At 38.0% G+C, this 26920-nt stretch overlaps 1 protein-coding gene across 3 annotated transcripts in view; it reads right to left on the reverse strand.

Moving 5' to 3' along the window:
* Positions 1-26920, reverse strand: part of EFHC1 (EF-hand domain containing 1) — a 59145-nt gene that overhangs the window by 27391 nt on the left and 4834 nt on the right. For 2 of the 3 annotated variants that reach the window (XM_059938499.1, XM_059938500.1), the window contains exons 2-6: positions 23575-23796; positions 15326-15613; positions 10753-10902; positions 9406-9598; positions 587-807 (exon numbers count right to left, since the gene is read on the reverse strand). In XM_059938499.1, coding sequence (XP_059794482.1) covers positions 587-807; positions 9406-9598; positions 10753-10902; positions 15326-15613; positions 23575-23796 — 1074 coding nt within the window. The remainder of the gene's footprint in view (positions 1-586; positions 808-9405; positions 9599-10752; positions 10903-15325; positions 15614-23574; positions 23797-26920) is intronic. The other variant, XM_059938501.1, reaches the window with a different exon arrangement.

Raw genomic sequence — 26920 nt, forward strand, 5'->3', positions numbered from 1 at the left:
GTTATGGACATTTTCTCATGTTAATACGCATAGACTCCCTCTTTTTTTAACAAGTCTGATAGTCCTCTAATTATATGGATGGATATACTATAATTTATTCTGCCAATGTCCTTACACTTTATTATAAGTAATGCTACACTACACATCCTCACACATATCTACTTATAATCCCCAAACCAGATTTTCTGGGCCAAGAGATATGTGATATTTTATTTTGAAAAAGTTAAAATGAGACAGACTGCCCTTCAGAAAAGTTTTTCTCATTGGTTCGCCTATTAACAGTACACGAAATGCCTACTGCATCACACCAGGGCAAACACTGGATATTGTGAGTCTTTTTAAATCAAATAGATCCTAAACCTCATTATTTTCATTTCTCTTTGTTTGATTATCAATTGAGGGTGTTTCCGTATGTTCATTAGCCATTTGTAGTTCTTCTTTTGTGAACTGCTCTATTTCACATGCTTTGTCCATTTTTTTTTATTGGGTATTCACAAAAGAGCCTTTTTTATCCCTTTCCTTAAACTTCTATTAATGCATCAGAAGATGAACTCTCTCTCTAACCTCAGAACCAGTGTCCTGTTACCTGTTTCACAGGAGGTGGCTCCTTCTTGCTCACATCAATGCGTGGTAAATCGGAGATTCCAAATTTTTCTTTGTAATACTGCCGAGTAAATGGATCACAATCATAAATGAAGAAAGTTCTCCCAAGTATAGTGAGTGGCTTCCCAACAATGAAGTCTTTGGCAGTATACCATTCCAACACCTCCTTGTCTGAGATTTCCAGCACACACCGAGGGAAGTTCTCTAACAAAAGACAGCAGGGAGAGGAAAGAAAAAGGAATGAGGATGGGAAGAAAGACTGACACACAGCAGCCAGCAGCCAGGCATTCCTGAGAACCAGAGGGAGTGCAGGCTTCAGCTCTGACCGAGGGTCAGGGGCTCCTCCACACTCCCGGCAGAACACAGGGCTGAGTATTTCCATCTGCGAACAGGACACATAAATAATAGCCCAGACTGTTTCTGTAAAGTCTCTCTCCCACATTCGGCTTGAACTATCCCTAGAGGTCACCAATCTTAGTAGAATTAACGCTTAGAAGGAATCATTACAAGAGAAAAGAATAAATGTCCTTCTATAAAGACAGAGTATTGGATCTAGAGCGGGGGGGCCAAGTCATTTACTTCAACCACCCACCCATTTATCCGTTCATCTAACAAATTATTAGTGACCACATATACCGTGTACCAGGTGCACTGCTGAATACAGAGATTATAACAATTAACAGTATAGATAAAATTCCTGCCTTGATGGAGAAAACATTCTATTCGGGGCCACAGACTCTAAACACACAAAACATGGTTTCATTTCAATTGTGGTCACTGCTATGAGGGCAGTCTGATCTAGTCCTGTGCCAAGAGGCACAGGAGGGACAGTCAGCACGATGGTTCCGGTAATCCGTTCATCTGGGAAATCAACAGATTTTCAAACGTAGAATCAACCTTCTATTTTTGGAATAAATCTGATTTGTCACACTCTCTTATGAAAACTAGGCGTTGATTGTTTAAGACTGATTCCCTGCAGCTTGGCCTCCATGGAAACCATAAGATCATCAGTCAGTTCTAGTAAGGTGCCACACTTTGTAGCTGGAACCACAAAGCTTGGCACCAGAACTCTGATGACAGGGGGCATAAGAGGAGGGTTGGTACTATCCTGACTGATAATTGCTAAGAAAATAAGGAAGGAGGCTAAGGTTCTGCTACAGCATTCAGAAAACCTAACACTCCAGCCCTTGATTTGCCAAAAGAAAAGGGTTGGCTGCTTCCCAATCATGCATCTTAAACGCCCTATAGACCAAGGGTTCCTTCTCCCAGTGTCTAGTGCCCAACCCTACTAGAGCTCTCTGAGTTACCCCAGGAAGTGATGGGCAGTGGAGGACACAGCTCATGACTCTGTGGCATTGTTTTCTTTTTTTTTTTTTGGCCACGCCATGTGGCTTGTAGGATCCCAGTTCCCTGACCAGGGAACAAACCCAGGCCCTTGACAGTGAAAACACAAAGTCCCAGCCACTGGACTGTCAGAGAATTCCCCAATAATTATTACTTTAAATGTAAGTGGACTAAATGCTCCAATCAAAAGACATGGAGGGGCTAAATGAACAAAAAAACAAGATCCATCTACAAGCTGCCTACAAGAGACTCACTTCAGACCTAAGACAGACAGACTGAAAGTGAGAGGATGAGAAAGGGTATTCCATGCAAATGAAAATGAAAAGAAAGCTGGGGTACCAATATTTATATCACACCAAGTAGACTTTAAAACAAAGGCTGTAAAAAGAGACAAAAAAGGGCATTACATAATGATAAAGGGATCAATCCAAAAAGATATATATATATACAGCCAACACAGAAGCACATAAGTACATAAGGCAAATATTAACAAACAAAAGGAGAAACTGATGGTAACAAAATAATAGAAGGGGACTTTAACACTCCAGTTTCATCAATGGACAGATCATCCAGACAGAAGATCAAAAAGGAAACACTGGCCTTAAATGACATTAGACCAGATGAACTTAATAAAAATATATAGAACATTCCATCCCAAAGCAGCAGAATACATTCTTTTCAAGTGCACATGGAACATTCTCCAGGACAGTTCACATGCTAGGCCACAAATCAAGTCTCAGTAAATTTAAGAAGACTGAAATCATATGAAGCATCTTCTCCAACCACAACACCATGAAACTAGGAATCAACTACAAGGAAAAAAAAAAAATACTGTAGACCTTGAGATTATCTTATTAGCGAAGTCAGAAGGAGAAAGACAAATATCATACGATATCACTTATATGTGGACTCTAAAATATGACACAAATAAACCTATCTACAAAACAGAAACAGACTCACAGACAGAGAACAGACTTGTGGTTGCCAGGGGTGGGGTGGGGGAGGATGGTTTCGGAGTTTGGGGTTAGCAGATGTAAACTACGATATGTAGAACGGATAAATAACAAGTTTCTACTGTATAGCACAGGGAACAATATGCAACATCCTGTGATAAACCATAATGGAAAAGAATATAAAAAGAATGTGTGTGTGTATATATATGTATATATACGTATAACTGAACCACTTTGCTGTATAGAAATTAAGACAACATTGTAAATCAACTATATACTTCAATAAAAAAAAGAAAAAACACTGTAAGAAACCCAAATGTGTGGAGGCTAAACAGTATAGTACTAAACAACCAATTGGTCACTGCAGAAATCAAAGAGGAAATAAAAAATACCTGGAGACAAATTAAAATGGAAACACAATGATACAAAATGCTATGGGACACAGCAAAAGCAGTTCTAAGAGGAAAGTGTATAGCAATATAAGCCTACCTCAGGATATAAAAAATCTCAATCTAACCTTACACCTAAAGGAAGTAGAAAAAGAAGAATAAGCAGAATCCAAAGTGAGTAGAAGGAAAGAAATAATAAAGATCAGAGAGGAAATAAATGAAATAGAGACTAAAAAAAACAACAGAAAAGATCAATGAAACTAAGAGGTGTTTCTTTGAAAAGATAAACAAAATTATAAACCTTTAGCCAGATTCATCAAGTAAAAAATGAGAGAGGATCCAAATAAATAAAATCAAAAATGAAAGAGAAGTTACAACCAACACCACATGAATACAAAGAATCATAAGAGATTAGTACAAACAATTACACGTCAGCAAAATGGACGACCTAGAAGAAATGGATAAATTCCTAAAAATACACAATCTCCTAAGACTGAATCAAGAGGATATAGAAAATATGAATAGACTGATTATTAGTAATGAAATTGAATCAGTAATCAAATACCCCAAAGAAACAAAAGTCTAGGACCAGAGGGCTTCACAGGTGAATTCTATTAAACATTTAAAGAAGAGTTAACACCTAACCTTCTAAAGTATTCCAAAAAACTGAAGGAGGAGAAATGCTTCTGAACTCATTCCATGAGGCCAGCATCACCTTGATACCAAAACCGGACAAAGGCACCACAGAAAAAGAAAATTGTAGGCCAATATCACTGATGAACATAGATTCAAAAACCCTCAAAAAATATTAGCAAACAGGATACAACACTATGTTAAAAGCATAATACAATATGATCAAGTGGGATTTATCCCAGGGGTGCAAGGATGGTTCAAAACCCACAAATCAATCAATGTGACTAACAAATTGAAGAATAAAAATCATATGATCATCTCAATAGGTGCAAAAAAAGCTTTTGGTGAAATTCAGCATCCATGTATGATAAAAGCTCTCAACAAAGTGGGCAGAGAGGGAACTTTCCTCAACTTAATAAAGGCCATACATGACGAGCCCACAGCTAACTTCACACTCAACAGTAAAAAGCTGAAAGCATTTTGTCGAAGACTAGAAACAAGAGAAGGAAGACCACTCACTCCAATTTTATTCACCGTAGTATTGGAAGTCTTAGCCATAGCGATCAGACAAGAAAAAGAAATAAAAGGAATCCAAATTGGAAAGGAAAAAGTAAAACTGCTACTGTTTGCAGATGATACGATACTATATATATAAAATCCTAAAGGTGCCACAATAAAACTTAGAACTAATAAATGAATTCAGTAAAGCCATAAGGTACAAAATATACAGAAATCTGTTGCAATTCTATATGCTAACAAAGAACTAACAGAAAGAGAAAACAAATCCATTTACAACTGCATCAAAAAGAATAAAATACCTAGAAATAAATCTAACCAAGGAGGTAAAATACTTTTACTCAGAAAACTGTTAAGACTCTGATGAAAGAAACTGAAGACAACACAAACAAATGGAAAGATACACTGTGCTCATGGATTGGAAGAATTAATATTATTAAAATAAACATATTACCTAAGGTAGTCTACAGATTCAATGCAGTCCCTATCAAAATACCAATGGCATTTTCCACAGAACTAGAACAAATAATTCTAAAATTCGTATGGAAACACATAAGGCTCTGAATAGCCAAAACCATCTTGAGAAAGAAAAACAAAACTGGAGGTACCATGCTCACTAATTTCAAACTATACTACAATCCTACAATAATCAAAACAGTATGGTACTGGCACATAGATCACATAGATCAATGGAACAGAACAAAGAGCCCAGAAATAAACCCACACTTATATGGTCAATTACTCTATGACAAATCAGGCAAGCATACACAATGGGGAAAAGACAGACTCTTCAATAAGTGGTGTGGAGAAAACTGGACAGCCACACGTTAAAAGAATTAAACTGGACTACATACTCACACCATATACAAAAATTAACTCAAAATAGAATTAAAATTTAAATGTAAGAATTGAAACCATAAAACTTCTATTAGAATACATAAGCAGTACATTCTTTGACATCAGTCTTAGCAACATTTTTTTTGGGATATGTCTCCTCAGGCAAGGGAAACAAAAGCAAAAATAAACCAATGGGACTACAAAAAACTAAAAAGCTTTTGCACAGTGAAGGAAACTAGGAACCAAACAAAAAGGCAGTCTACTGAATGGGAGAAGCTATTTGCAAATAATACACCTGATAAGGGGTTTAATATCCAAAATATAGAAAGAACTCATACTACTTGACATCAAACAAAAAACCCACCTGATTAAAAAAATGGGCTGAGGGCTTGAATAGACATTTTTCCAAAGAAGACATACAGATGGCCAACAGGCACATGAAAAGATGCTCAACATCACTAATCACCAGAGAAACACAAATCAAACCCACGAGATATCACATCACACCTCTCAGGATGGCTGTTATCAAGATGACAACAAATAACAAATGTTGGCGAGGATGTGGAGGAAAGGGAACCCTTGTGCACTGTTGGTGGGAATGTAAATTAGTGCAGCTACTATGGAAAAAAGTATGGAGATTCCTCAAAAAATTAAAAACAGAACTGTCATGCGATCCACCAATTCCACTTCTGGGTATTTTTCTGGGAAAAAAAAAAACACTAATTCAAAAAGTTTTATGCACCCCTCTGTTCACTACAGCATTATTTACAATAGCCAAGATATGGAAGCAATCTAAATGTCCGTAGATAGATGAATGGATAATGAGAAAGTGCTGTATACACACACACACAATATTACTCAACAATAAAAAAGAATGAAATCTTGCCATTTTTGACAACATGGACCTAAAGGGTATTATGCTAAGTGAAATAAGTCAGACAGAGAAAGACAAATACTGCATTTCACTCGTATGTGGAATCTAAAAAAGTAAAACAAAAGAATAAACATAACGAAACAGAAACAGACTCATAGATACAGAGAACTAACTGGTGGTTCTCAGAGGGGAGTGGGGTAAGACGATGAGTGTAATTGATGAGGGAAACTAAGAGGTACAAACTTTAGTTGTAAAATAAATAAGTCATGGGGGTGTAATGTACAGCATAGGGAATATAGTCAATAGTACTGTAGGGACTTCCCTGGTGGTGCAGTGGTTAAGATGCCATGCTCTCAATGCAGGGGGTCCGGGTTTGATCCCTGGTCAGGGAACTAGATCCCACATGCACGCCACAACCAAGGAGCTGGCAAGCCGCAACTAAAGAGCCCACGTGCCACAACTAAGCAGCCAGTGAGCGGCAACTAAGGAGCCTGTGAGCAGCAACTAAGGAGACTATGAGCCACAAATAAGAAGCCCGCCAGCCACCACTAAGGAGCACACGTGCCGCAACTAAGACCCGGCCGCAACCAAATAAATAAATAAATATTAAAAAAAAAAAAAGCCTGGCTATGCATTAGAGTTGTCAGGGGAACATTGAAAATAACGATAATAATAATAATACTGTAATAACTTTGTGTGGTGACAGATGATAACTAGAATTATCCTGGTGATCATTTTGTAATGTATAAAAGTATCAGATCACTGTGTTGTACACCTGAAACTAATATAGTATTGTAAGTTAATTCTATTTCAATAAAAATAAATAATCCATAAAAATACCCATTTTTCAAAATTTGTTGTTTTTTAATCCTATCACTGCTCCAATATCATTACTGTAATATATTTTAATTTTACCTTGATATTTTTTAAGCCCCTCAAATTTAACATTGTTCCTTTAGTTTGTATAGTCAATGTTTATTTAGATTTACCTACATTTTACCATTTTCTTTATTTATCACTTCTTATATCTCAGATCTTACTTCTGGAATCATTTTCTTTCTATACATTAGATTTTTCCTAGTAAGGGTCCATTGTTTATGTCCACTCCCAGCTCTCCCGCAAAGCCTTTAGTCTTTCTAGCTCACACCTCTTCTGAGCTTTGTCTACATGACATAACTGGTTAGCAATCAGATAATCTGGAGCACCTGTGTTACTGTTTAAGCGCTTTGAGTATTTATATGACTTGTCTCCCCAGCCGCCAGAAGTGACTGAAGGGCAGGGATTCTAGGTCTGGGAGTAACATTTTCATTTTATCCTCCACAGCACAGCACTTAGCACATGACGTAGTTCCCATAGCAGATATTTAACTCTTGTTTAACTGAATTCAATAAAAATTATCCATTGGCTTAATGCCCCTGGGAGTCAGTCAGACACTTTAACACCGTGGTTCCAGTTAAAGGAATTATTTAGCTGATGGAAGCTTAGCCTTTTCTGTCTGCAAGACTAACAATAACTTTCACAAAAAGATATGTGTCCTACCTTTTCAAAGGACCCTACATAGGTCACCAGGCTGCCTTTCCATCTACCCCTGCTGAAAATTGTTAAAATTTGGGAAGTTATAGATGAGGATGATTACATATTGAAAAGTCTAAACATAGGCCATAATGGTAAGGCACATTGATAAGGCAGACACAAACATGGAACCTGAGAGTTCAAGAGATTTAGTGACACTTTTTTCATGCCACCCTGAATACATCCCCATTCTTCTTCTTAATCATAACCCTGACGTTTGTCAGCTCCAGATGGCAGGCATTGCAGGCTCATTTAAGCATTCTGGAAGGCCAAAATTAGTATATTAGTCCCAGTGTCACAGAGCTCTAAGAGGGTTCTATGGGAGCTAAGTAGAAGAAACACGGCAGGCAGCAGCCGGACTAAGTTGAACTAGGGCATGGATCCAGTTATCGCTATTTGAGAATGTAAACTGTGTTAGCAATTATTCTCATTTCTCAAAAAAAGAGGTGTTTAATGTTGTCTCTTAATTTAAAAATGATGACAATTTTTACTCCCTTTTATCCTTTTCCCCAATCTCATTCTCCTCTGCCTCACATGCAACCATGCTAATGAGCAGCTTTCTGATTATATGCATATTTACACTGTTTTGTGTGCATTTTACTTCATGTAAATGGTATTGCGTTATACATCTCCTTTTACTTTTTTTCTACACAGCACTATGCATTTAAGATGCATCCATTTGCTTTCTTGTACATTTTGCTTCTAACTATTACATATTTATCAAGATATACCTTCACCACATTCTGATTATCTACTCTCCCAGTGATGGAAATCTCCACCTCCTTGCCCCCAAATAACTCTGCATTTTTAAAAAACACTGCAGACCAAGCAATACATGTGGGTAGGTTGGATTTAGCTTTCAGACTGCCAATTTGTTTATAACCTCTAAGCCAAATCTCTTGCTCAATACCTGGAATTTCTTATCTCTTAGTTCCAAAAAATAGAGTTAAAAAAAAAACCAAAAAAAAACAAAGTATTTATTACAGAGTTCTGTCAGCCATCCAAACATTGGTCATTACATGTGACCAAGATGACACTTTTGTAAGAGAAAATTCTTCAACTATTAAGTCAATAACTAAAGCAAATCTACTTATTCCAGAGAAGCAGTGACAGACAGCCTGTCTCAGCTGCATTTTGTTTGCATTCTCACACTCCAATTGATAAGGTTATTTAATACCAGCAAAGAAAGACCAAGGGGTTGATACAATGGGGATCCACCTTTATGAACCACAGACATGCCTTTTCCCATCTGAAGTTATCCCACATAGAAACTTCCTGATTAGGAAGTGGTTGAGGTGAGAAGCAAAGTCTGAAAAGCACATAAGGAAATGGTACGCTATATCTCTGAATGAAAACAAGCTTGTTTTAGAAATGCATTAAAAATCTGACATGAAATTGCTTCAGCTCAGAAGCCTTGCTCTGCCACACTTTAAACAAATCTTCCACTGCTGTTTTGGTTTTGTTCCCTTGATCTTGGTATCAGTCATCTCTGCCAGACCATTTGAGATACAAGCTTGGACTGAGGGGCCAGTAAAGGAGGGAAGTTATGGGAAAGCCGCTTTTTGAGTACCTACGAGAACACAGCAAGCACCTCCCAAGTGTAAAGGGAATGACCACACTGATTAACTCCTTTGAGATCCAGGAAAGGTTCCAATTAACAGAGGATAAACTGAATCACACATACTTGCATTCTCCACCAAAACCTTGGGCATGCGCTGGCGGCTCATGAGGAGTGGGAAGGGATCTCGCCCATCATTCCGTTCGTGGACCTCTCGAATTTCCACTGTATCATCCATAAGATAGTAATGAATGATGTAGGTCCGACATTCACCAAACATGCTGTCTGTATCATCCCAGATCGCGTAGAATCGAAGAACCTTTGAGGAACCCAGAGCAGTGACTTAAGTAAAAATTCTACAGGTGGAGAGTTTAACTTAGCTGCTTTGGCATTTCTGTATCAGACAATGATGAAAAGATTAACCAGAAAGACTATGACATAATCTCAGATGGTTAAAAACAAAGTATTCACCAAAGATATAAAAACATCTGAAATCATATACCAGATGTCAACAGCTGGAAAGTATTAAATAATAGTCTTATAAGCTTGTGCTGAGAAAGAATGATTCATTTTGATCCAAAATATTAGTCAGTGAAAGAGAAGCTGAATTAAAAGAGCAGTGGGCCCTTTGTTCAGTGCTTTATGCGTATTAATAAAGGTACATGTGAATGGTTTGTATATAATTAGTATGGAAAGAATTTTCATTTATTAATCTTTTTTTTTTTAGTTCTTTCAACTGTTCCTTCTAGTAACAGTATCAACAACACAATCTTTAAATACAAAATAATGACAGACATATGATTGATATAAAGAATGTCCTTAAAAGACCTTGCTAGTGCTAGGTAAAATTTTCTGAACTAAAAGGAATTACATGTCTGAGAGAAAAAAGCAGCAAAGAAACACTGAGGGTGATCTCTCTGTTTTCTCTTTCCCTTTAGTACAGTAAAGGAGAAGACTCAAATACACCAGCCCACAAGGGGAAGATAGGAAGGTTGGAACAGAGCTGGAAAATACCCAGAACATTATGTACTCACACATCAATATAAAATTGAACAAGGAATCATCTGCAATGGGAATGCTGTGAAATTACTAGTTTAACACTAGAAACCTACATATATGCAATAGCTTTGAAATATCCCAATAATTCATTTAAGGTTTCCCAAAGGATTCTTTGACATTAATTCATATTTGAGAAAAGAAGCAGGTGGTTAGAAGTATAAAGCAGGGAGCAGATGTTGCTCAGGAATTGCCTTAAGATTTAAAAGTTTGGTGGAGCTCACAAGACTTAACTCCACAATCATCTTTGAATCTCTGATATGAAACAGGCATTCCTGTACCTCTAACCCCAGAAAGATAGCACTGTATCTGACCAGTTAAATTACAGATGTATGTTTCAAGATACACATCTACCAAAATAACTTGCTAATAAGCAGTGCTGCATTTGGAAACAAGTAAACCTACCAGGTCACTTACTTGTTTGTCAAAGGTGAGAAACTGCTTGAGCTGATCAAAGTCTGTTGGAGTCACATACTTACGAAGAGGCTGTTTCCGGAGTTCAGTGTAAGGATCGAGAGCCATCTTCTCTGGTGGATTTAATTCAATTCCTTGACTTTCCAAAAATACCTACATAATTCAAAATTAATAATGATTATCTTTCTTGAAGCTTCTCAAAGTAAATATTAAGTGATGCTATAAAAATAAGTATAATAAGAATTTCTAAGCTACTGCCCACCTTAACCATTAGTTTGCAGCTTGAGCATGTCTTAGCAGTACTAAGCCTTTGATTGACCCAGTTCTATGATGCAGATAATAATTGATAATTACCTTAAGTATAAATGGAAGACATGATGGTAAGGTAACTGGCTTCAAATATGAATTCAGATCAATTAGATTTAAGTAGGTGCCCAGGAACAGAGGAAGTACTAGGACTGCTTAGATACATACATCGTGAACCTAACCATAGTCGGAACAATATGTAATTCATATCAGGTATGGGGGCAAGCTGCACAATGGCAAAGTTAAGCTGAAATCAAATCCCCAGCTTTCCATCTCATTTAAAACAAATATATGATTAAGTACTTCCCACAAAAAAAAGAAAAGAAAGCATACCCACTGGTTATTTTAGACCAAAAAATATTTCAGCTAAATAGGAAAGATGAATCAAGTGCTCAAATCTCACTAAAAAAAAGTGAAAGCATCTGAACTTGATGTGATCATTGAATTTTATTTTGCTAATTATGAGTAAATAAAATATTTTAAGTCACTATACATTTTAATACAACTTGACAATCCTTCTTAAAAGCACAATAAACTATCTTTTTTGTTGATCAGAAAAGAACAATTTCCTGGGATCTGTTTACATTCTGGAACTGGAAATTAATCTGAAATCTGGGTTTCTTTTGGGAATTGTGTGGTTTGCTTTTGGACAATTCAATAGAAAATATACAGAACTCAGGGCCAAAATACATGGGTTCCAGTATCAGCTCTGCTAACTAGCTTATAATCTTAGTATTTAAAGTTTTATTAGGCAGTCTCCAATATCCTTTCTTTTTAAAAAATTTATTTATTATTATTTTTTTGGCTGTGTTGGGTCTTCATTGCTGCATGCGGGCTTTCTCTAGTTGTGACGAGCGGGGGCTACTCTTCATTGTGGTGCGCGGGCTTCTCACTGCAGTGGCTTCTCTTGTTGTGGAGCACGGGCTCTAGGTGCGCGGGCTTCAGTAGTTGCGGCTCACGGGTTCTAAAGCGCAGGCTCAGTAGCCTGGGCACATAGGCTTAGATGCTCTGTGGCATGTGGGATCTTCCCGGACCAGGGCTCGAACCCGTTTCCCCTGCGTTGGCAGGCAGATTCCTAACCACTGGGCCACCAGGGAAGTCCCTCCAATATCCTTTCAATATTAAAATATTATGATCTCAACATCTATTAAAACTACTGAACTGCAGATGACAATAAAATTCTCCCCTCCCTTGAGATGGCCTACTAGTGTAGCAGGATTATTGATTGAGAAATTTAATGGGTGTTTTACTCCTTTTTGTTGCTTGCAACTGATAACCAGGCCCTTTGTCAACCTTACTTTAGGGATTTCGGCAGGTATGTAGAAGCTTCCTGAAGTTGACTGTTCTTCCCGTCTCTTAGAAAAAGCCTAAACTCTTTGAAGTGATTATTCTAAAGTGTCCCAGGAGGAGGGGTGAGAAGGGAATGTCTTTGAGGGCAAGAAGACAGAAAGGGGGAGATTCCCCCAGACTGGAAAACAGACACAGGTAGGTGGGCCTTAGAAGAGCAAGACTCCCCAGGTCTCTGCAGGGACGCTCGGAGCACAGGTGCAGCCAGTCAGCACAGGTGTTCACAGCCCAGTCTCTTACTCAGCACCAAGCTTCAGGGAGGTGCCCTTGGTCACTGAACAACCTAGGAACCCTGCACAGATGACCCCTTTGGGTCTGGGAGTGCTGCTGCTTACTTGCTATTCTTAGGGCTTAGAATCTTTGGCAAAGCTGAGGGCGAACAGAAACACCAGGCCAGTTGGACTGGAGCTCAATTAGGTCTTAAGTTACTTTAAAAAAACAAAATAACATTTCTTGTGCACCTGTATCTGTGGAGTAGGATTCACATCTGTGACACCAGCGGTAATACTTTAGTGGAGATAATAAATTCTAGCTCTCTGAGTTCTGGAGCTTTATTTTTTAACATGTTCAGTTCATTCTGTCTCTAGGACCATTTATGTGGAGCCATGAGGAGGGGGTGAGAAGGGATGGTGATGATGATATGTGTGAATGGAAGTGGTTCCTTGTCCAAATCACACTATAAAGCCAGTCTCTTCCTTATCCACTCACAGGTCCAGCTGTAGTGAAAACCATCAAATTAGATAAGATGTGAACAAATCTCAAACTGTTATAGAAGCCAACTTGTAACCTAACAGATCAATTATTGAAAACATAATTCAATCTAATCATCAGTGCCTGAAATACTCAGCTCTTGTCTATCATTAGTAATTAAAATACAGCTGATCCCCATTATTCACAAATTTCTGTATTTACAAATTTGTCCACTTGCTAAAACTTATTTGTAATGAACCCTCGTGGCGCTTTTGTGGTCCTTTACAGCTGTGCACGGAGCAGTGAAAATTCTGAGTTGCCAGCTGAGGCTGAACAACATGAAGTTCTGCCTTCTTGTTTTCAGCTTTCCTGGTGGAAAAGTGTCCTTTTCATGGTCTATTTGGAGCCACTTATTCTCACTTATGTGCTTTCTGTTGGTGATTTTGCTGTCTGAAATAGCCCCCAAAGAGCAGTGCTGTTTTCTGTTCTCAGTACAAGAAGACTGTGATATGTACTCAGTGCCACTAAACTGTACATCTAAACATGGTTAAAGTGCTAAATTTCAGGTTATGTACATTTTACCACAGAAAAAAAGGCAGTTGTGATGTATCTTAAGGAAAAAATACAAGTGTCAGCTAAGCTTCATTCAGGCATGACCTCAATGTTAATGAATCAACAATATATTTTAAATATGGCATCTGTAAACAGAAAGAACACACAGAACAAGGTAACGTTTTGACCAGAGGCTTGTAGGAACTTAACTCTGTATTTCTCTTAGGAGCAATGGTTCAGTATTTGCTAATTCAGTGTTTGTGGTGACCGCAATGAACATAACTACCATTAATAATGAGAACTGACTGTAACTGGCTTAGATCAATGGCTCAGTGATCAACTTGCAAATGTTCAAACTGTCAGTAAAGACACAATTGTAAAAACAATTGTAATACCTTAAATTTATACATTTCATAATTTTTCACTGTCAGCACAATTCTGGAACTGCCTATGATAAAAAGAACTTCAAAAACCTAAAAAATGAGAGATCAAAACACATTTGAAGGGGACAATATCTCAAAGATGGTCTGGCACCTCCACCTTCTATACGGTTTTCTCGGCAGCCCTGGGGCGACACGGATGCCGTGGCTCCTTCCCTCACTGCCCTGAGGTCCTGTCCCTGCACCATCTCATCAGTGAGGCCTTCCCTGACCAGCCTTTACACATCGTGCCCCCTCCAACTCCCATCTCCTTTACTCTCTTCAGTTTCTTCCATAGCTCTTAGCAGCATCTGACATATTATTCATTTGTTTGCTTGTTATTTGTCTCCTCCAACCAGAATGTAATAACCTCCATAAGAGCAAATACTTATACCTGGCACCTAGAACAGTGCCTGGCACACAGCAGGCACTCAGTAAGCATTTGCTAAATAAATTACTAAATGAAAAAAATAAATGAGTGAACTCACAGGAGCTCAGTGCATGGTAAAAATTAATTACATTTGGCATTAGGTCACATGGGATTAAAGGCATAAAAAATTCAGGAACTATACCTTTGCTACTAAAATTTGTTTTAAGTGAAACAAATTTGGAATTGATTTCCTAATACCTACACTTTGTGCTAAAGAAAGCGCTCTCTCTCTCTCGCTTCTTTCTCTCTCTACAATTAAGTATAAGTTATCAAAAAATCCATATTTACGAAATAGAGAAATGGAGGATTTTTCTCACTATAAAAAAGTATTTTCCTTTAAAAATGCTTTTATTCCAGGAATTCTTTAGGTAGCAAGTTTCCCTAGAACAAAGCAAGTATGAGTTATGGAAAAAATACAAATTGTACAAAAAATTTTAGGTTCATATCTGCTAATAGTGGTAGTGCTATTTTTGTAAACCCAAACTTCAGCTAAATTGCTCAATGCCTCTTCCATATTTCTACCCCATCAAGGGAACTAGCTCCCCTATTCTCTATCTGAACTGGCATGTGAACTGATTTCTTATCAAATGATTCAGCTGTGAAGGGAGTTTAACTTTATTTGAATGGATATGTAGCAATATCATTTTGAAAAAAATGATGTCACTACATAGTGATGGCACATAGGACACAAACAAATGCCAAATTAACCTGCACGATAATCCACTCAGGACAGATGATCAGTGCCCTCCTCTTACCCTAACAAGTGACATGTATCCTTGCGTAGATTAGAATAATGCCTCAGCACCACAGCTTCCAAAAACATATACTATACCTGTGTGAACTTGTCGCAGTCAACAATGCGGAAAGTTCTGCCATAAATTGTGATGTTTATTCCTCGGTTTAGGTCTTTCCAATGGTAATGGTCTCCCTGGTCATTCTTGGCTAGGCGCTGTCGTTTGATTAACTTGCCTTGAGGGATCCCGGAGTTTTCCACAACAGGCTCTATGACAGACATGCTGTCATCTTCCAGATAGTAGTAAATGTTCACTCGGCGGATCCTGTAACGTTCCTCAGTTGACAGAGGAACATCTTCTTGGAAATAGGCATCAAATTTCAGCACCTGTAATACAAAAGGGAGGGAAAAATGGTGTATTAGTGTCTCATCCAAAAATACCAAGTACCTTCCTGTGCCGAGAACCACTCAGGGAGATTCGAATACTCATCACTCCCATCTTCTAAGTCAAGGGTTGCCAAACTACGATCATGGGACAAACCTACCCCTGCCACCTGTTTTTGTATAACCTGCAAGCTAAGAATGTTTTCATATTTAAATGGTTGAAAAATCAAAAGAAGAATAAAATTTCAAAACACATGGAAACTATACGAAATAGTTAACACGTAATTGCTAATGGTTGCTTTCCCATTATGAGGGCAGAGCTGAGTAGCTGGGCTGCTGCTATGGACTGAACTGTCTCCCACCCCCACAATACTCATATGTTGGAACCCTAACCCCCAACGTGACTGTATTTGGAAATAGGATCTTTAGGAGGTAATTCGGATTAAATGAGCCCTAAGGGTGGGGCCCTAATCCAACAGAACCAGTGGCTTTGTAAGAAGAGGAAGAGAGCTCTCCCCTCTCTTAGCCCACAGGCACTGAGGAATGGCCACGTGAGGACACAGCAAGAAGGCATCTCTCTGGAAGCCAGGAAGAGAGCCTTCACCAGAAACCAAATCAGCAGGAGTCCTGATCTTGGACTTGAAGCCTCCAGAACTGTGAGAAAATTAATTTCTATTGTTTAAGTCACCTGTCTGTCTGTATTTTATTACGGCAGCTTAAGCAGACAAAGACAGCTGCAAAGCCCAAAATATTTATTATTTGGCTCTTCACAGAAAAAGCTTGCTGACCTCTGCTCTAAATACTCAAACTACATGTAGACTGTTTATTAACACGTTCCTTGACAAGATGGCTTAAAGACCTTACTTAACTCTACTAGCTTTACTTCAATGTCAAAAATCCCTCTTAGAATTTCTGGAAAGAATAAGAGACTATGACTTTTGGTTTCAAAATGAAAATGAAGTCTCCAGTCCATTTCTTTAGGAGTGCAGTCCCTTGTAAATGCACATTAATGACATATTCATTCTTAGAGACTTTATATGAATGACTCTCAAATCAACAATCCACCATAGACTCTTGGGTGGCGTGTCAATACCCTCACTGCGCTCAGAAACATCTATCCTAGACGAAGCAAATCCTAGGTCCTCTGGGAGCATCAGCAACAGTGTAAAGTCAAAATGACACATCTACTGTACATTTGAAAAAACATTTTAAAATAATATAAAAAGCTTATGTTGGGAATTCCCTGGTGGTCCAGTGGTTAGGACTCTGCGCTTTCACTGACAAGGACGCCGGTTCGAGCCCCGGTCTGGGCACTAAGATCCCACAAGTGGCACGGCTTGGCCACAAAAAAAAAAAAGCTTATGTTGACATGCGTTGGGATTTAAAAATTTCTATAATTCTATTTTTCATACTTCTTTTCAGGGCAAGAACGTATTAGAAAGATGCTTCAGGGAGGCAAGAGTGTTAACCCAAACCTCTACTAGAGTAAGAGGAACAAACCAAGGAGACTCTTTAGTGAAGACAATTATGGTTCAATGGATGGGAAGATGACATAATGTATAATGTCTGCTGTGGAAGAACAAGATAAAAAGCAAAAGAGAACGGGCAGTTGCATAGGAGAAATATGAATATAATGGAGTCAAGACCTTAAAACTCATAATAAAAAGATGAGATGGATGAATGTAATGGAATGTTTAAAGGAGAAAAATCATATGGTAAAAGCAAAAGACAAAGATCCTTTTAAAGTAACATTTTACAACAGTTGCAAAGAATTGAAAGAGGACATGATCAGTAATTCACGTACGAAATGGTCTGTACCTGAGCCACAGGCTTACACAGATTTACCTGAGAAGACAACTCTGTAGCACAGACGGTGAGCTGGATTTTAGACTCCCTGAATTCAGCACGCACAGTTACTGTGGCAGGAGGCAACCTGAGACGCAGGGCTGGGTTTTGGGAAAGAAGTCAGTATTAGAGGAGAATCAGGATGACTCAACATTCTGACCTGAGCAACCGAGAAAATGGAACTGCTATCAACCTGATACGGAGCAGAACGCAGTGGAGCAGGCTTGGGGGGGGGTGGGAACAAAATTAGGCATTCGGTTTTGAACACGTTTAGTTTCAGATATCCATTGAACATTCAAGAGGAGATGTCAGATAGGCAGTTACACGTAGAATTCAGGACACAATTCACTGTGTAAAGCAGGGGTCCCCAACCCCCGGGCCGCACAGCAGGACACGAGTGGCTGGCGGGCAAGTGAAACTTCATCCGTATTTACAGCTGCTCCCCATCGATCGCATTACCACCTGAGCTCCGCCTCCTGTCAGCAGAATTATTTCATTACATATTACAATGTAATAATAATAGAAATAAAGTGCACAATAAATGTAATGCGCTTGAATCATCCCAAAACCTTTCCCCGCCCCTCCCCCCGGGTCCGTGGAAAAACTGTCTTCCACAAAACCAGTCTGAGGTGCCAAAAAGGTTGGGGACCGCTTGTGTAAAGGACATTTCAAGGCATGGGTCTGGACCAAAGAAGTGAGCATAGACAAAGAAGAAGACCAAAGATTGAAGCTTGGGGCACTCCCAGTTTCCTATGCCATCTGTTTTCTAAGATGGAGGGGATGAAAATACCTTTGGCAACAGGAACCCGGCCTCAGAATGGGAGGCAGGGAAAAGATACACACACGTTTTAAAGGCTCAAATAATCAGAATTTTTTGCATTCTGTTTTTTAAAATGTTAATGATAATGAGTTATTTAAAAACAAACCTTATAGAATTATGCCATGTGATCAGTACAAATGAATCCTAATCTCCTATCTTCGTACATTTACAGTAGTGAATTGTAACCACATGATCATTTTGTAAAATCCAAAACATTCCTTTTGAAGCAAACAAAAATTAAATAATGCAAAATTAAATAATGCACAGTTAAGTGTTTGCTTTATATTCATTTCAGTACATTCAGATTGTGCAGGGGAAAGAAGTAACTGATCATGTATATATGGTATATTTGGTATTTATTGAAGAAACTGACTATTCAGTTAACTAGGACACTAAATTCTTAAGTACTCGGTTATTTGGGAGTTTGTTTTCTGACATAAACTGTAAGTGGTAAAAATTTTACCCATTAAAAAAAAACCCTAGAAGTTTTTTTCTGTCTGTACATTTATCTCTGATTTTTTAATATGAATCAGTTTGTGCAATAAAGTACTTGGGTTTCCTCTGGCATATGATCTATACATATGGCTAAAACTACATGTTTTCACCATGTAAGTCATATTACAGAGAGCCAGACCAACATGTGAAGACTCAGGAAAAAATACTCTAACCCTGAATGTACTTATTTATTCAACTGTTAATCAAAAAGGCACTTAGCTACTTATTAAGAACAGAATTAAGAGTTCTGTGCTCCACCCAGAAAGAAATGACTGGAAAAGAGTTAATCTAGGAAAACTGTTTAGCAAGTAGTTAAGATAACATTAGCTTTCCCAGGTAGAATAAGAAGGAAATATATTATGTAAAAAGGAAGGAAAAAGTAATATTTAGATACTGTGTTTAAAAATTTATTTTTCATGGAATTTTACAGCTGGATAGATTCCTACATGTATTCTAACTAATTATATAGATGAAGACACTAAATACTGAGACTCCTCAAGGTGCCAACACAACACCCAGAATTAGAATCCAAGTCTCCTAACTCCCAGGAAGTGCTCAGAATGCCCCCAAAAAACTTGGAACTATTCGCAATGATGTCAAATTGATGGGGAAGATGCTGAATATTTTCATATCACATACAATTATAAAAAGCCTAGCTACACTTTTTTTATTATTTTTTATTTTACTCTATTATATCTGTGCATTGCATGCTCAGCTTGCCAATTTTCAGCAGTGACATAAATATGTTAATTTTATTTGTTAAAAATGATTCATCTCATTTTTTTCAACTAATATTTATTGAGTACCAATCACAGAATAGACCAGATGAGTCCTTGCACTAATGAAGTATACACTCAAGTAGGACAGATAAACACTAAACAAACCAGCAATACAAACTGTAATACACTACTGTGAAGGAAACAAAGAAAAAAATGATAGAGAAAAATACGGAGGGACCACCTTAGCATAGTGGCCAGAAAAAGTTTCATAGTAAGTCACACTGAAGGATGAGATGGAGTGAGCTGCTTAAGAGCAGAGGGAAAGCTATTCCAGGTAGTGGGAACAGCACATGCAAAGGTCCTGGGGTGGTGTATTACAATCTCAAGAAAATAAGGAAATAAATCTAGTGGGACTGAAACACAGTGGGTGAGGAAAAGAGAGGCCCAGGAAAAGGCTGCAGAAACAGCAGGGAGGGCCAGGTCTCATGGTGACTGCAAGGGACCTGTACAGTTGTACATATGATGAGAAAGCCACGGAGAAGTATTTAGGTCAGTACGTGACATGTTCTGATATTTATTTTTAAAAGATAGGCTTGGCTGTTCTGTGGAAAATGAATTAATGGTAATAGTGGAGTTGGAAATATGTAAATGGATTAGTTATATATTTTAGAGACAGAAATGACAGAGCTTGATGATAAGATTGGATGTGGGTTTTGAGGGAAAAGAAGAGTCAAGGATGACTTTCAGGAGGGGGTGGATAAATTAGGAGTTTGGGATTAACAGATACACACTGCTATATATGAAATAAATAACCAACAAGGACCCACTGTATAACTCAGGGAACTATACTCAATATTTTGTATAATAACCTTACAATAATAAGGGAGATGAATCTGAAAAAGAATAGATATATATATATGTATAACTGAACCACTTTGCTGTACACCTGAAACACAACATTGTAAATCAACTATACTTCAATTTAAAAAATTAAATTAAAAAAATTTTTAAAAAAGGATGACTTTCAACTGGGGGCTAGAGTAGCTGCATAGTGGTAATGTTTTCCCTGAGAAGTGATATCATCAGAGTTGTGCTTTGGGAAATAAACCAAGCAGTGGACCTGTCATGAGCATAAAAAACAAGAAAGAGACTAATACAACAGTCAACGACATGTGAGCTGTTAACACGCTGCTTGTCTGAACTAAGATAGCGGGAGAGGAAAGGTAAGTGAGAGATACTTGATTCGGCAAATCACTGAATGTGGGGAGTGAAGCCAGAAAGAGCCAAACACAGCTCAGGTTTCAAGCTCTTCAAGCTTGGATTACCTCGGGGAGCACAGAAAGAGCACACCTGCGGGAAAAGGTGATGAGCTGAGCTAGAGACACACAGACCCTGAGGGGCCAACAGCTCAACAGGTGAAGAGATCCCGCGGCAGGTCTGAAGTTTCAATACGGTCAGAATTGGAAATAAACATTGATAGTTGTCTACCTTGAGATGACAGCTGAAAACAGAAAAGTGGGTGAAATCTCTCAACAATAGAGAATAAGGAATGAGAACATAACCTTGAAAACACTTACCGTTAAAAAGTGAGAGGAGGAAGGAAGGCCAGAGCAGGAGCATTGAGAGAGAGAGACAGAGAGAGAGAGAGAGAGAGAGAGAGAGAGAGAGGGAGAGAAAGAGAAGAAAACCGGGAGAGTGAAGAGTCCTGGTAGCAAAAGAAAAGTAGAGTTTCAAAGAGGAAGGGGGGTCAGCAATGGCAGATGTTGTAAACAGGTCAAAGAGAATACTGGCAAAGAAAACCTCTCCAGATCTGACAAGAAAAACAACACTGGCTACTAAGAAAAAGTAGTTTGGGGCTTGAGGGTGAAGAAGTCAGCTTCTAAGTGAAGTGACAATCAAGTGAGGAAAAATGTTGCTTAAAGGGTTACAAGTAGAAAGAAGGTTTCTTAAGACAGGATGGTATTACCCTAGGTAGAGAAATAGTCGCCTGAGTGTTTGAAATGGCAGTAGGATGGACGTTAAAGATGAAGAAGATGAAAGAAGAAGAACACCAGGAACACAGAGTGGGAAGTTAGCCTGGGAAATGGATACAGTGGGTGATGATGACGAAAATAGTACGGGAGCAAAGAGAAAAGATGCGGGCACTCCTTGGAGATATCCTGATCTTTATAATCTACATAAGAAATAGTTATATTCTAAGGATGAGGAACGGTACAAAGAATGTCCAAAACATGGACAAATATGTTGGCTATTAAGTGGACTTCTGGGTATTACCAAAAAATTTAAACTCTGATTTAATTCAGAAAACCCATAGTTTTCTTATCGCAAAAAAATCTTAGTTTCAAAACCATGCATTTAACTACTCTACCTCATTATCTATGGTAAGAATCATTTATAGAGAAATGGTGATGATCCAAGTAAAACGAATAGGAAAACAAAAACGTAAATATTCTTTTCATGAGCACTATCTTTAAAGAAATGAATTACAAATAATATTTTAAAAGTATAAATTAAGTAATGACAATTAGCACAAAATTACATAGAAAAACAAAAAATACGAAGCTTATTTCCTATTCTGGCACAATTCTCCCTCTTTGAATTTCATTAATACTTTTTTTCTTAAGTCTTTACTGAATTTGTTACAATATTGCTTCTGTTTTATGTTTTGGTTTTTTGGTCACGAGGCATATGGGATCTTAGCTCCCCGACCAGGGGTTGAACCTGCACCCCCTGCATTGGAAGGTGAAGTCTTAACCACTGGACCATCAGGGAAGTCCCTCATTAATACTTCATCACTTTCTAGTTTACAATAGTTATTTGCGATTGTTTTCAGTAAAAATTGAACCTAACCATTTATATCTTGATAAACTGTTAAATGCCTATCCCACTCCTCTCTTGTATTTTCACCCCTTTCCCTTTTCTACTGGTTTTGCAGTACCTGTCACAGCTGTAAATACACAAGAGAAACAAGAAAAAGGTTAAGAAATACCCAATCATATCACTGATATGGATGTTTAGGTTCAGCCTATAAGTGGACATGTCAACGTGTTTGTATCAAATGAGTTAGTTGAGATGGGGAAGGGGAGATGACATAGATTATGGCTGATACATTAAAAAAATTTTAAATTAAGTGATTATTAATGTGAATGGCATATTTCCACCACTAGATTATTTTGTAACTTCCAGCCTCTAGCTTCAACAGGTACTCTATTAATAAAGATTGGCCAGCTGGATGAAAATGGTATAGACATTTAACAAAAATAATAAAATGAAAAGTAAGACCAAAAAAGAGAGAAATAAGATAGGCTAGGAGTAAATGAAGAAAGCTAACTTATAAAAACTAGTCAGTAGTTCTCACAGCCAGTTATACATAAAAGTCATCTAGAAATTAGAATCAGTGAGGGCTGGGGCAACATCCAAGTTTCTTAAAAGTCCCATCAGTAATTCTGCTGCATGGCTAGGGTTAGGACAAGCTCACCTTAGTGAAAAGAGGAAGCTCAATGACAAGGAAAATCAAGGATGACGTGGAAATGTTAACAGACGGAAATAAAGCAACTCACATTACAAAAGCATAAGGGTAAATAAGACACAAACAAAAATGTTATACTACCCTTTGGTTATATTATGCCAAATCTGAAATGTTCCCTGAAAAACAAAACTTACGGAGACAGCCTGGAGAAAACTGACGACAGATGAAGTCACTGTCATGATGACACTCTGCACTACACAGAGATTAAGGATTTGTCATTACTACAGAATACAGGACATTTAAAAAGTAGAAAACACAGAACAGGTAAACATAGCAATATGAACTCAAGAATTCAGAACTCATCCAACTTTTTTAAACTGAATTTAGAAAATATTTCAGTGACGTCTACAGGGAATTATTTTCTGTAATCGGCTTCCTGAGTAAAGAAAGGGTCTTTCAATCCTGAGTTCAGCTGTCTATGACTAAGGGTTGAGGCATTTGAACAATTTTCTCCTCAGAGTATCTGGAAAGGCTGTGGTTTACTGTTGACTTTTCTGCAAACAGTTGGCTCTCAGAAATTTGAATTCAAGGGGTACCCTTCCATCCCAGATGATACCTTTTTGTCGAAAGCCACATAGGCAGGAATGAATTCTGCACGCGGGGCCTGCTTGGGCTGGCCGTACGCGAGGACTGGTGCCTTGCTGGCCAGCTCGTCCAGCTCAGCCTGAGACAGCTGGCTGACCTGGAGCCGGTCCCCGCCGATCCCAACTGTTGGACGTCGAACAACTGCATAGCCATTCCTATAGCCAAGCGTCTGGCTTCTATGAAATGCTGTTTTCTGAAGAAAAAAAAGAAATGTGTCTTTATATTATAAATATTTGTTAGGTAAAAAAGCTAACTTTCAAAAATATCATAACTTCAACCTTTGTTTATAAACATCCACAAACCTTACATCAAAAAGTTTACCTACTTTAGAAGGTTCTTGTATATTAAGCTAAAACGCTCGGCCAGAAAGGAGGAGGGATGCAGCAGCCTGAGCTTAAAATAAAACTTAAAGCCCTGCTGCTGAACGTCCAATTTAATTACCAGCTCACTTTCCACAAAAAACTAAAATATTATCTCATGTATACTCCTAATTTTGTACTAGTCTTCCCATGTTTTTCATTTTATCTGGTGGTCATAAACCATGGAACTGAGAAGATCTAGTTCTGTGAAATGAATTTTTACCTGAAATGAAACAAAGGCCCTCTTGCTACAGTGATGCTAATATATTCATATAACTTTTTGGAAAGCAAATGGTTATTACAGACTTAAATTGAACAGACTTGAACTCAATAATTCCACCCCCAATCCTTTAAGGATATAATCCAAAATTACAGGAAAGAACAATATGCCTAAGACTGACCATTATAATGTTCAATAGTTATAATTACAATAGTAAATTATAATAGTTATAATTACAATAGTAAGACATGGCATGGGAAACAATCTAAAAGACAAGTATGAGTAACTGATGGAAGGCTCACCTAATGGGCTATTATGCAGCCATTAAAATATTGGTTTTAAAGACCATGTGGTAATCTGGGGAAATTTATGATTTAATAAGTCCAAAAAAGCAGCTTACAAAATTATATGCATATTAATTACAAGCATGCAAACAAGTGCACAAAAAAGACTGGACTTGGAGAATGTTCTCTGTCTGTACTATACATTTCTGAATTATGTTGCTTTTTTTTTTCCCTCAACCAGGAAAGGAAAAGCAGGGTGGGCAGTCAGCTCTCCAGTCATTTGGAGACACTGCACGAAGGTCCCACCTCAGTTTCACCCCACCCAGACTAGTGAAGCAGAAGTGTACAGAGCCAGTTAGGAACAAGGAGGAAAAGCAGGGGCTACTGGCAGCACCCACTCAGTGGGAGCCACTGTGGGTCACAGAGACCTGCTTGGCAGACAAACAGCAGATTTTGACCCACAGCCAACAGCCAGCATTGCTGCAGCTGCCATGTAGCCCCCGCAGACTTCACCAGCTTTTGTCCCACAGGCATTCAGGGTTGCCCAGGCCACCACCTGAGTCCCTCCTGGCTCCCTCCTCTCCCCTGTCCCCAGCAGAGCCCAGGAACCACACGGGCAGCCAGCTTAGGCCTCTAGAAAGTGATGAAGAAAAAAACTGCCAACCAAGAGTACTTTACCCAGAAAAGTTGTCCTTCAGAAATGAAGGCAAGATAGAGACTTTTCCTAATAAGTATAAGCTACAGGACTTCGTCACCACTAAGTTTGCCTTACATGAAATGCTGAAAAGAGTTCTTTGAGCTGAAACAAAAAGGTGTTTATTAGTAACATGAAACTATACAACACACTGGTAAAGGTAAACGGAGACACCCTAATACTGTAACATGGTGATGTGTTATCTACTTAACTCTAGTATAAAGACACTTAACCCTAGCTTCAACAATTTGTTAATGGATACACAATACAAAAAGATGTAAATCGTGACATCAAAAAAATAAGGGGCAGGGAGTAAAAGGGTAGATTTTTATGTGATCAAATACTGTTGATCTGAAGGGCGAAATAGACAACAAAACAATTATAGCAACGGACTTCAATACCCCACTCTCAACAATGGACAGATCAGCCAGATAAAAAAAATCAACAAGGAAAACACTGCACTTGAACCATACTTTACATCAAATAGACCTAACAGACACATACAGAACAATCCATTCAACAGCAGCACTCTTTATTCTCAAGCATGTGCAAAACATTCTCCAGTATAGATCATATGATAGGCCACAAAATAAGTCTCAGCAATTTAAGAAGATTGAAATCATACCAAGTGTCTTTTCCAATCACAATGGCATGAAACTAGAAATCAATAAGTGGAGGAAAGCTGGAAAATTCACAAATATGTGAAAATTAAAAAACACACTCCTGAACAACCAATGAGTCAAAGAAATCAAAGGGAAATTTAAAAAATCTTGAACAGATGAAAATGGAAGCACAAAAATGAAAATCTACAGGATGCTGCAAAAGCAGGTTTAAGTTTATAATGATATATGCCTGCATTGAGAAATAAGATCTCAAATAAACCACTTCACTTTATACCTCAAGAAACCAGAAAAAGAAGAACTAAGCCCAAAGTCAGTGGAAGAAAGGAATTAATAAAGATCAGAGCAGAAATAAATGAAATAGACACTAGAAAAATGATAGAAATCATCAAAGAAACTAAGAACTGTTTTTTTGAAAAGACAAACAAAATTGACAAACCTTTAGCTAACTGATTAAGAAAAAAGAGAAAAAAAAAAAAGAAAAAAGAGAGAGGACTCAAATAAAATCAGAAATGAAAAGGGAGACATTATAACTGATAGTATAGAAATACAAAGGAGCATGAGAGTCTACTGTGAATAATTACATGCCAACAAACTGGATAACCTAGAAGAAATCAATAAATTCCTTGAAATGTACAACCTACCAAAATTGAATCATGAAGAAATAGAAAATCTGAACAGACCAATAACAAGTAAGGAAACTGAATCAGTAATCAAAAACCTCCTAATAGAGAAAAGCTTGGGACCAGATGGTTTCACTGGTGAATTCTACCAAACATTTAAAGCAGAATTAATGCCAGTCCTTCTCAAATGTTTCCAAAAAACTGAAGAGGAGGGAACACTCCCAAACTCATTTTATAAGACTAGCATTACCCTGATACCAAAGTCAGATAAGGAAACTACAAGAAAATTACAGACCAATATCTCTGATGAACACAGATGTAAAAATCCTCAACCAAATAGCAGCAAACCAAATTCAACAGCACATTAAAAGAGTCATACACCATGGTCAAGTGGGACTGATTTCTGAGATGCAAGGATGGTTTAACATGTGCAAATAAATGTGATACATCACATCAACAGAATGAAAGATAAAAATCACATGATCATCTCAACAGATGCAGAAAATGCATTTGGCAA

Source organism: Balaenoptera ricei, chromosome 11, assembly GCF_028023285.1.
Source record: "Balaenoptera ricei isolate mBalRic1 chromosome 11, mBalRic1.hap2, whole genome shotgun sequence".
NCBI classification, from domain to species: Eukaryota; Metazoa; Chordata; class Mammalia; order Artiodactyla; family Balaenopteridae; genus Balaenoptera; species Balaenoptera ricei.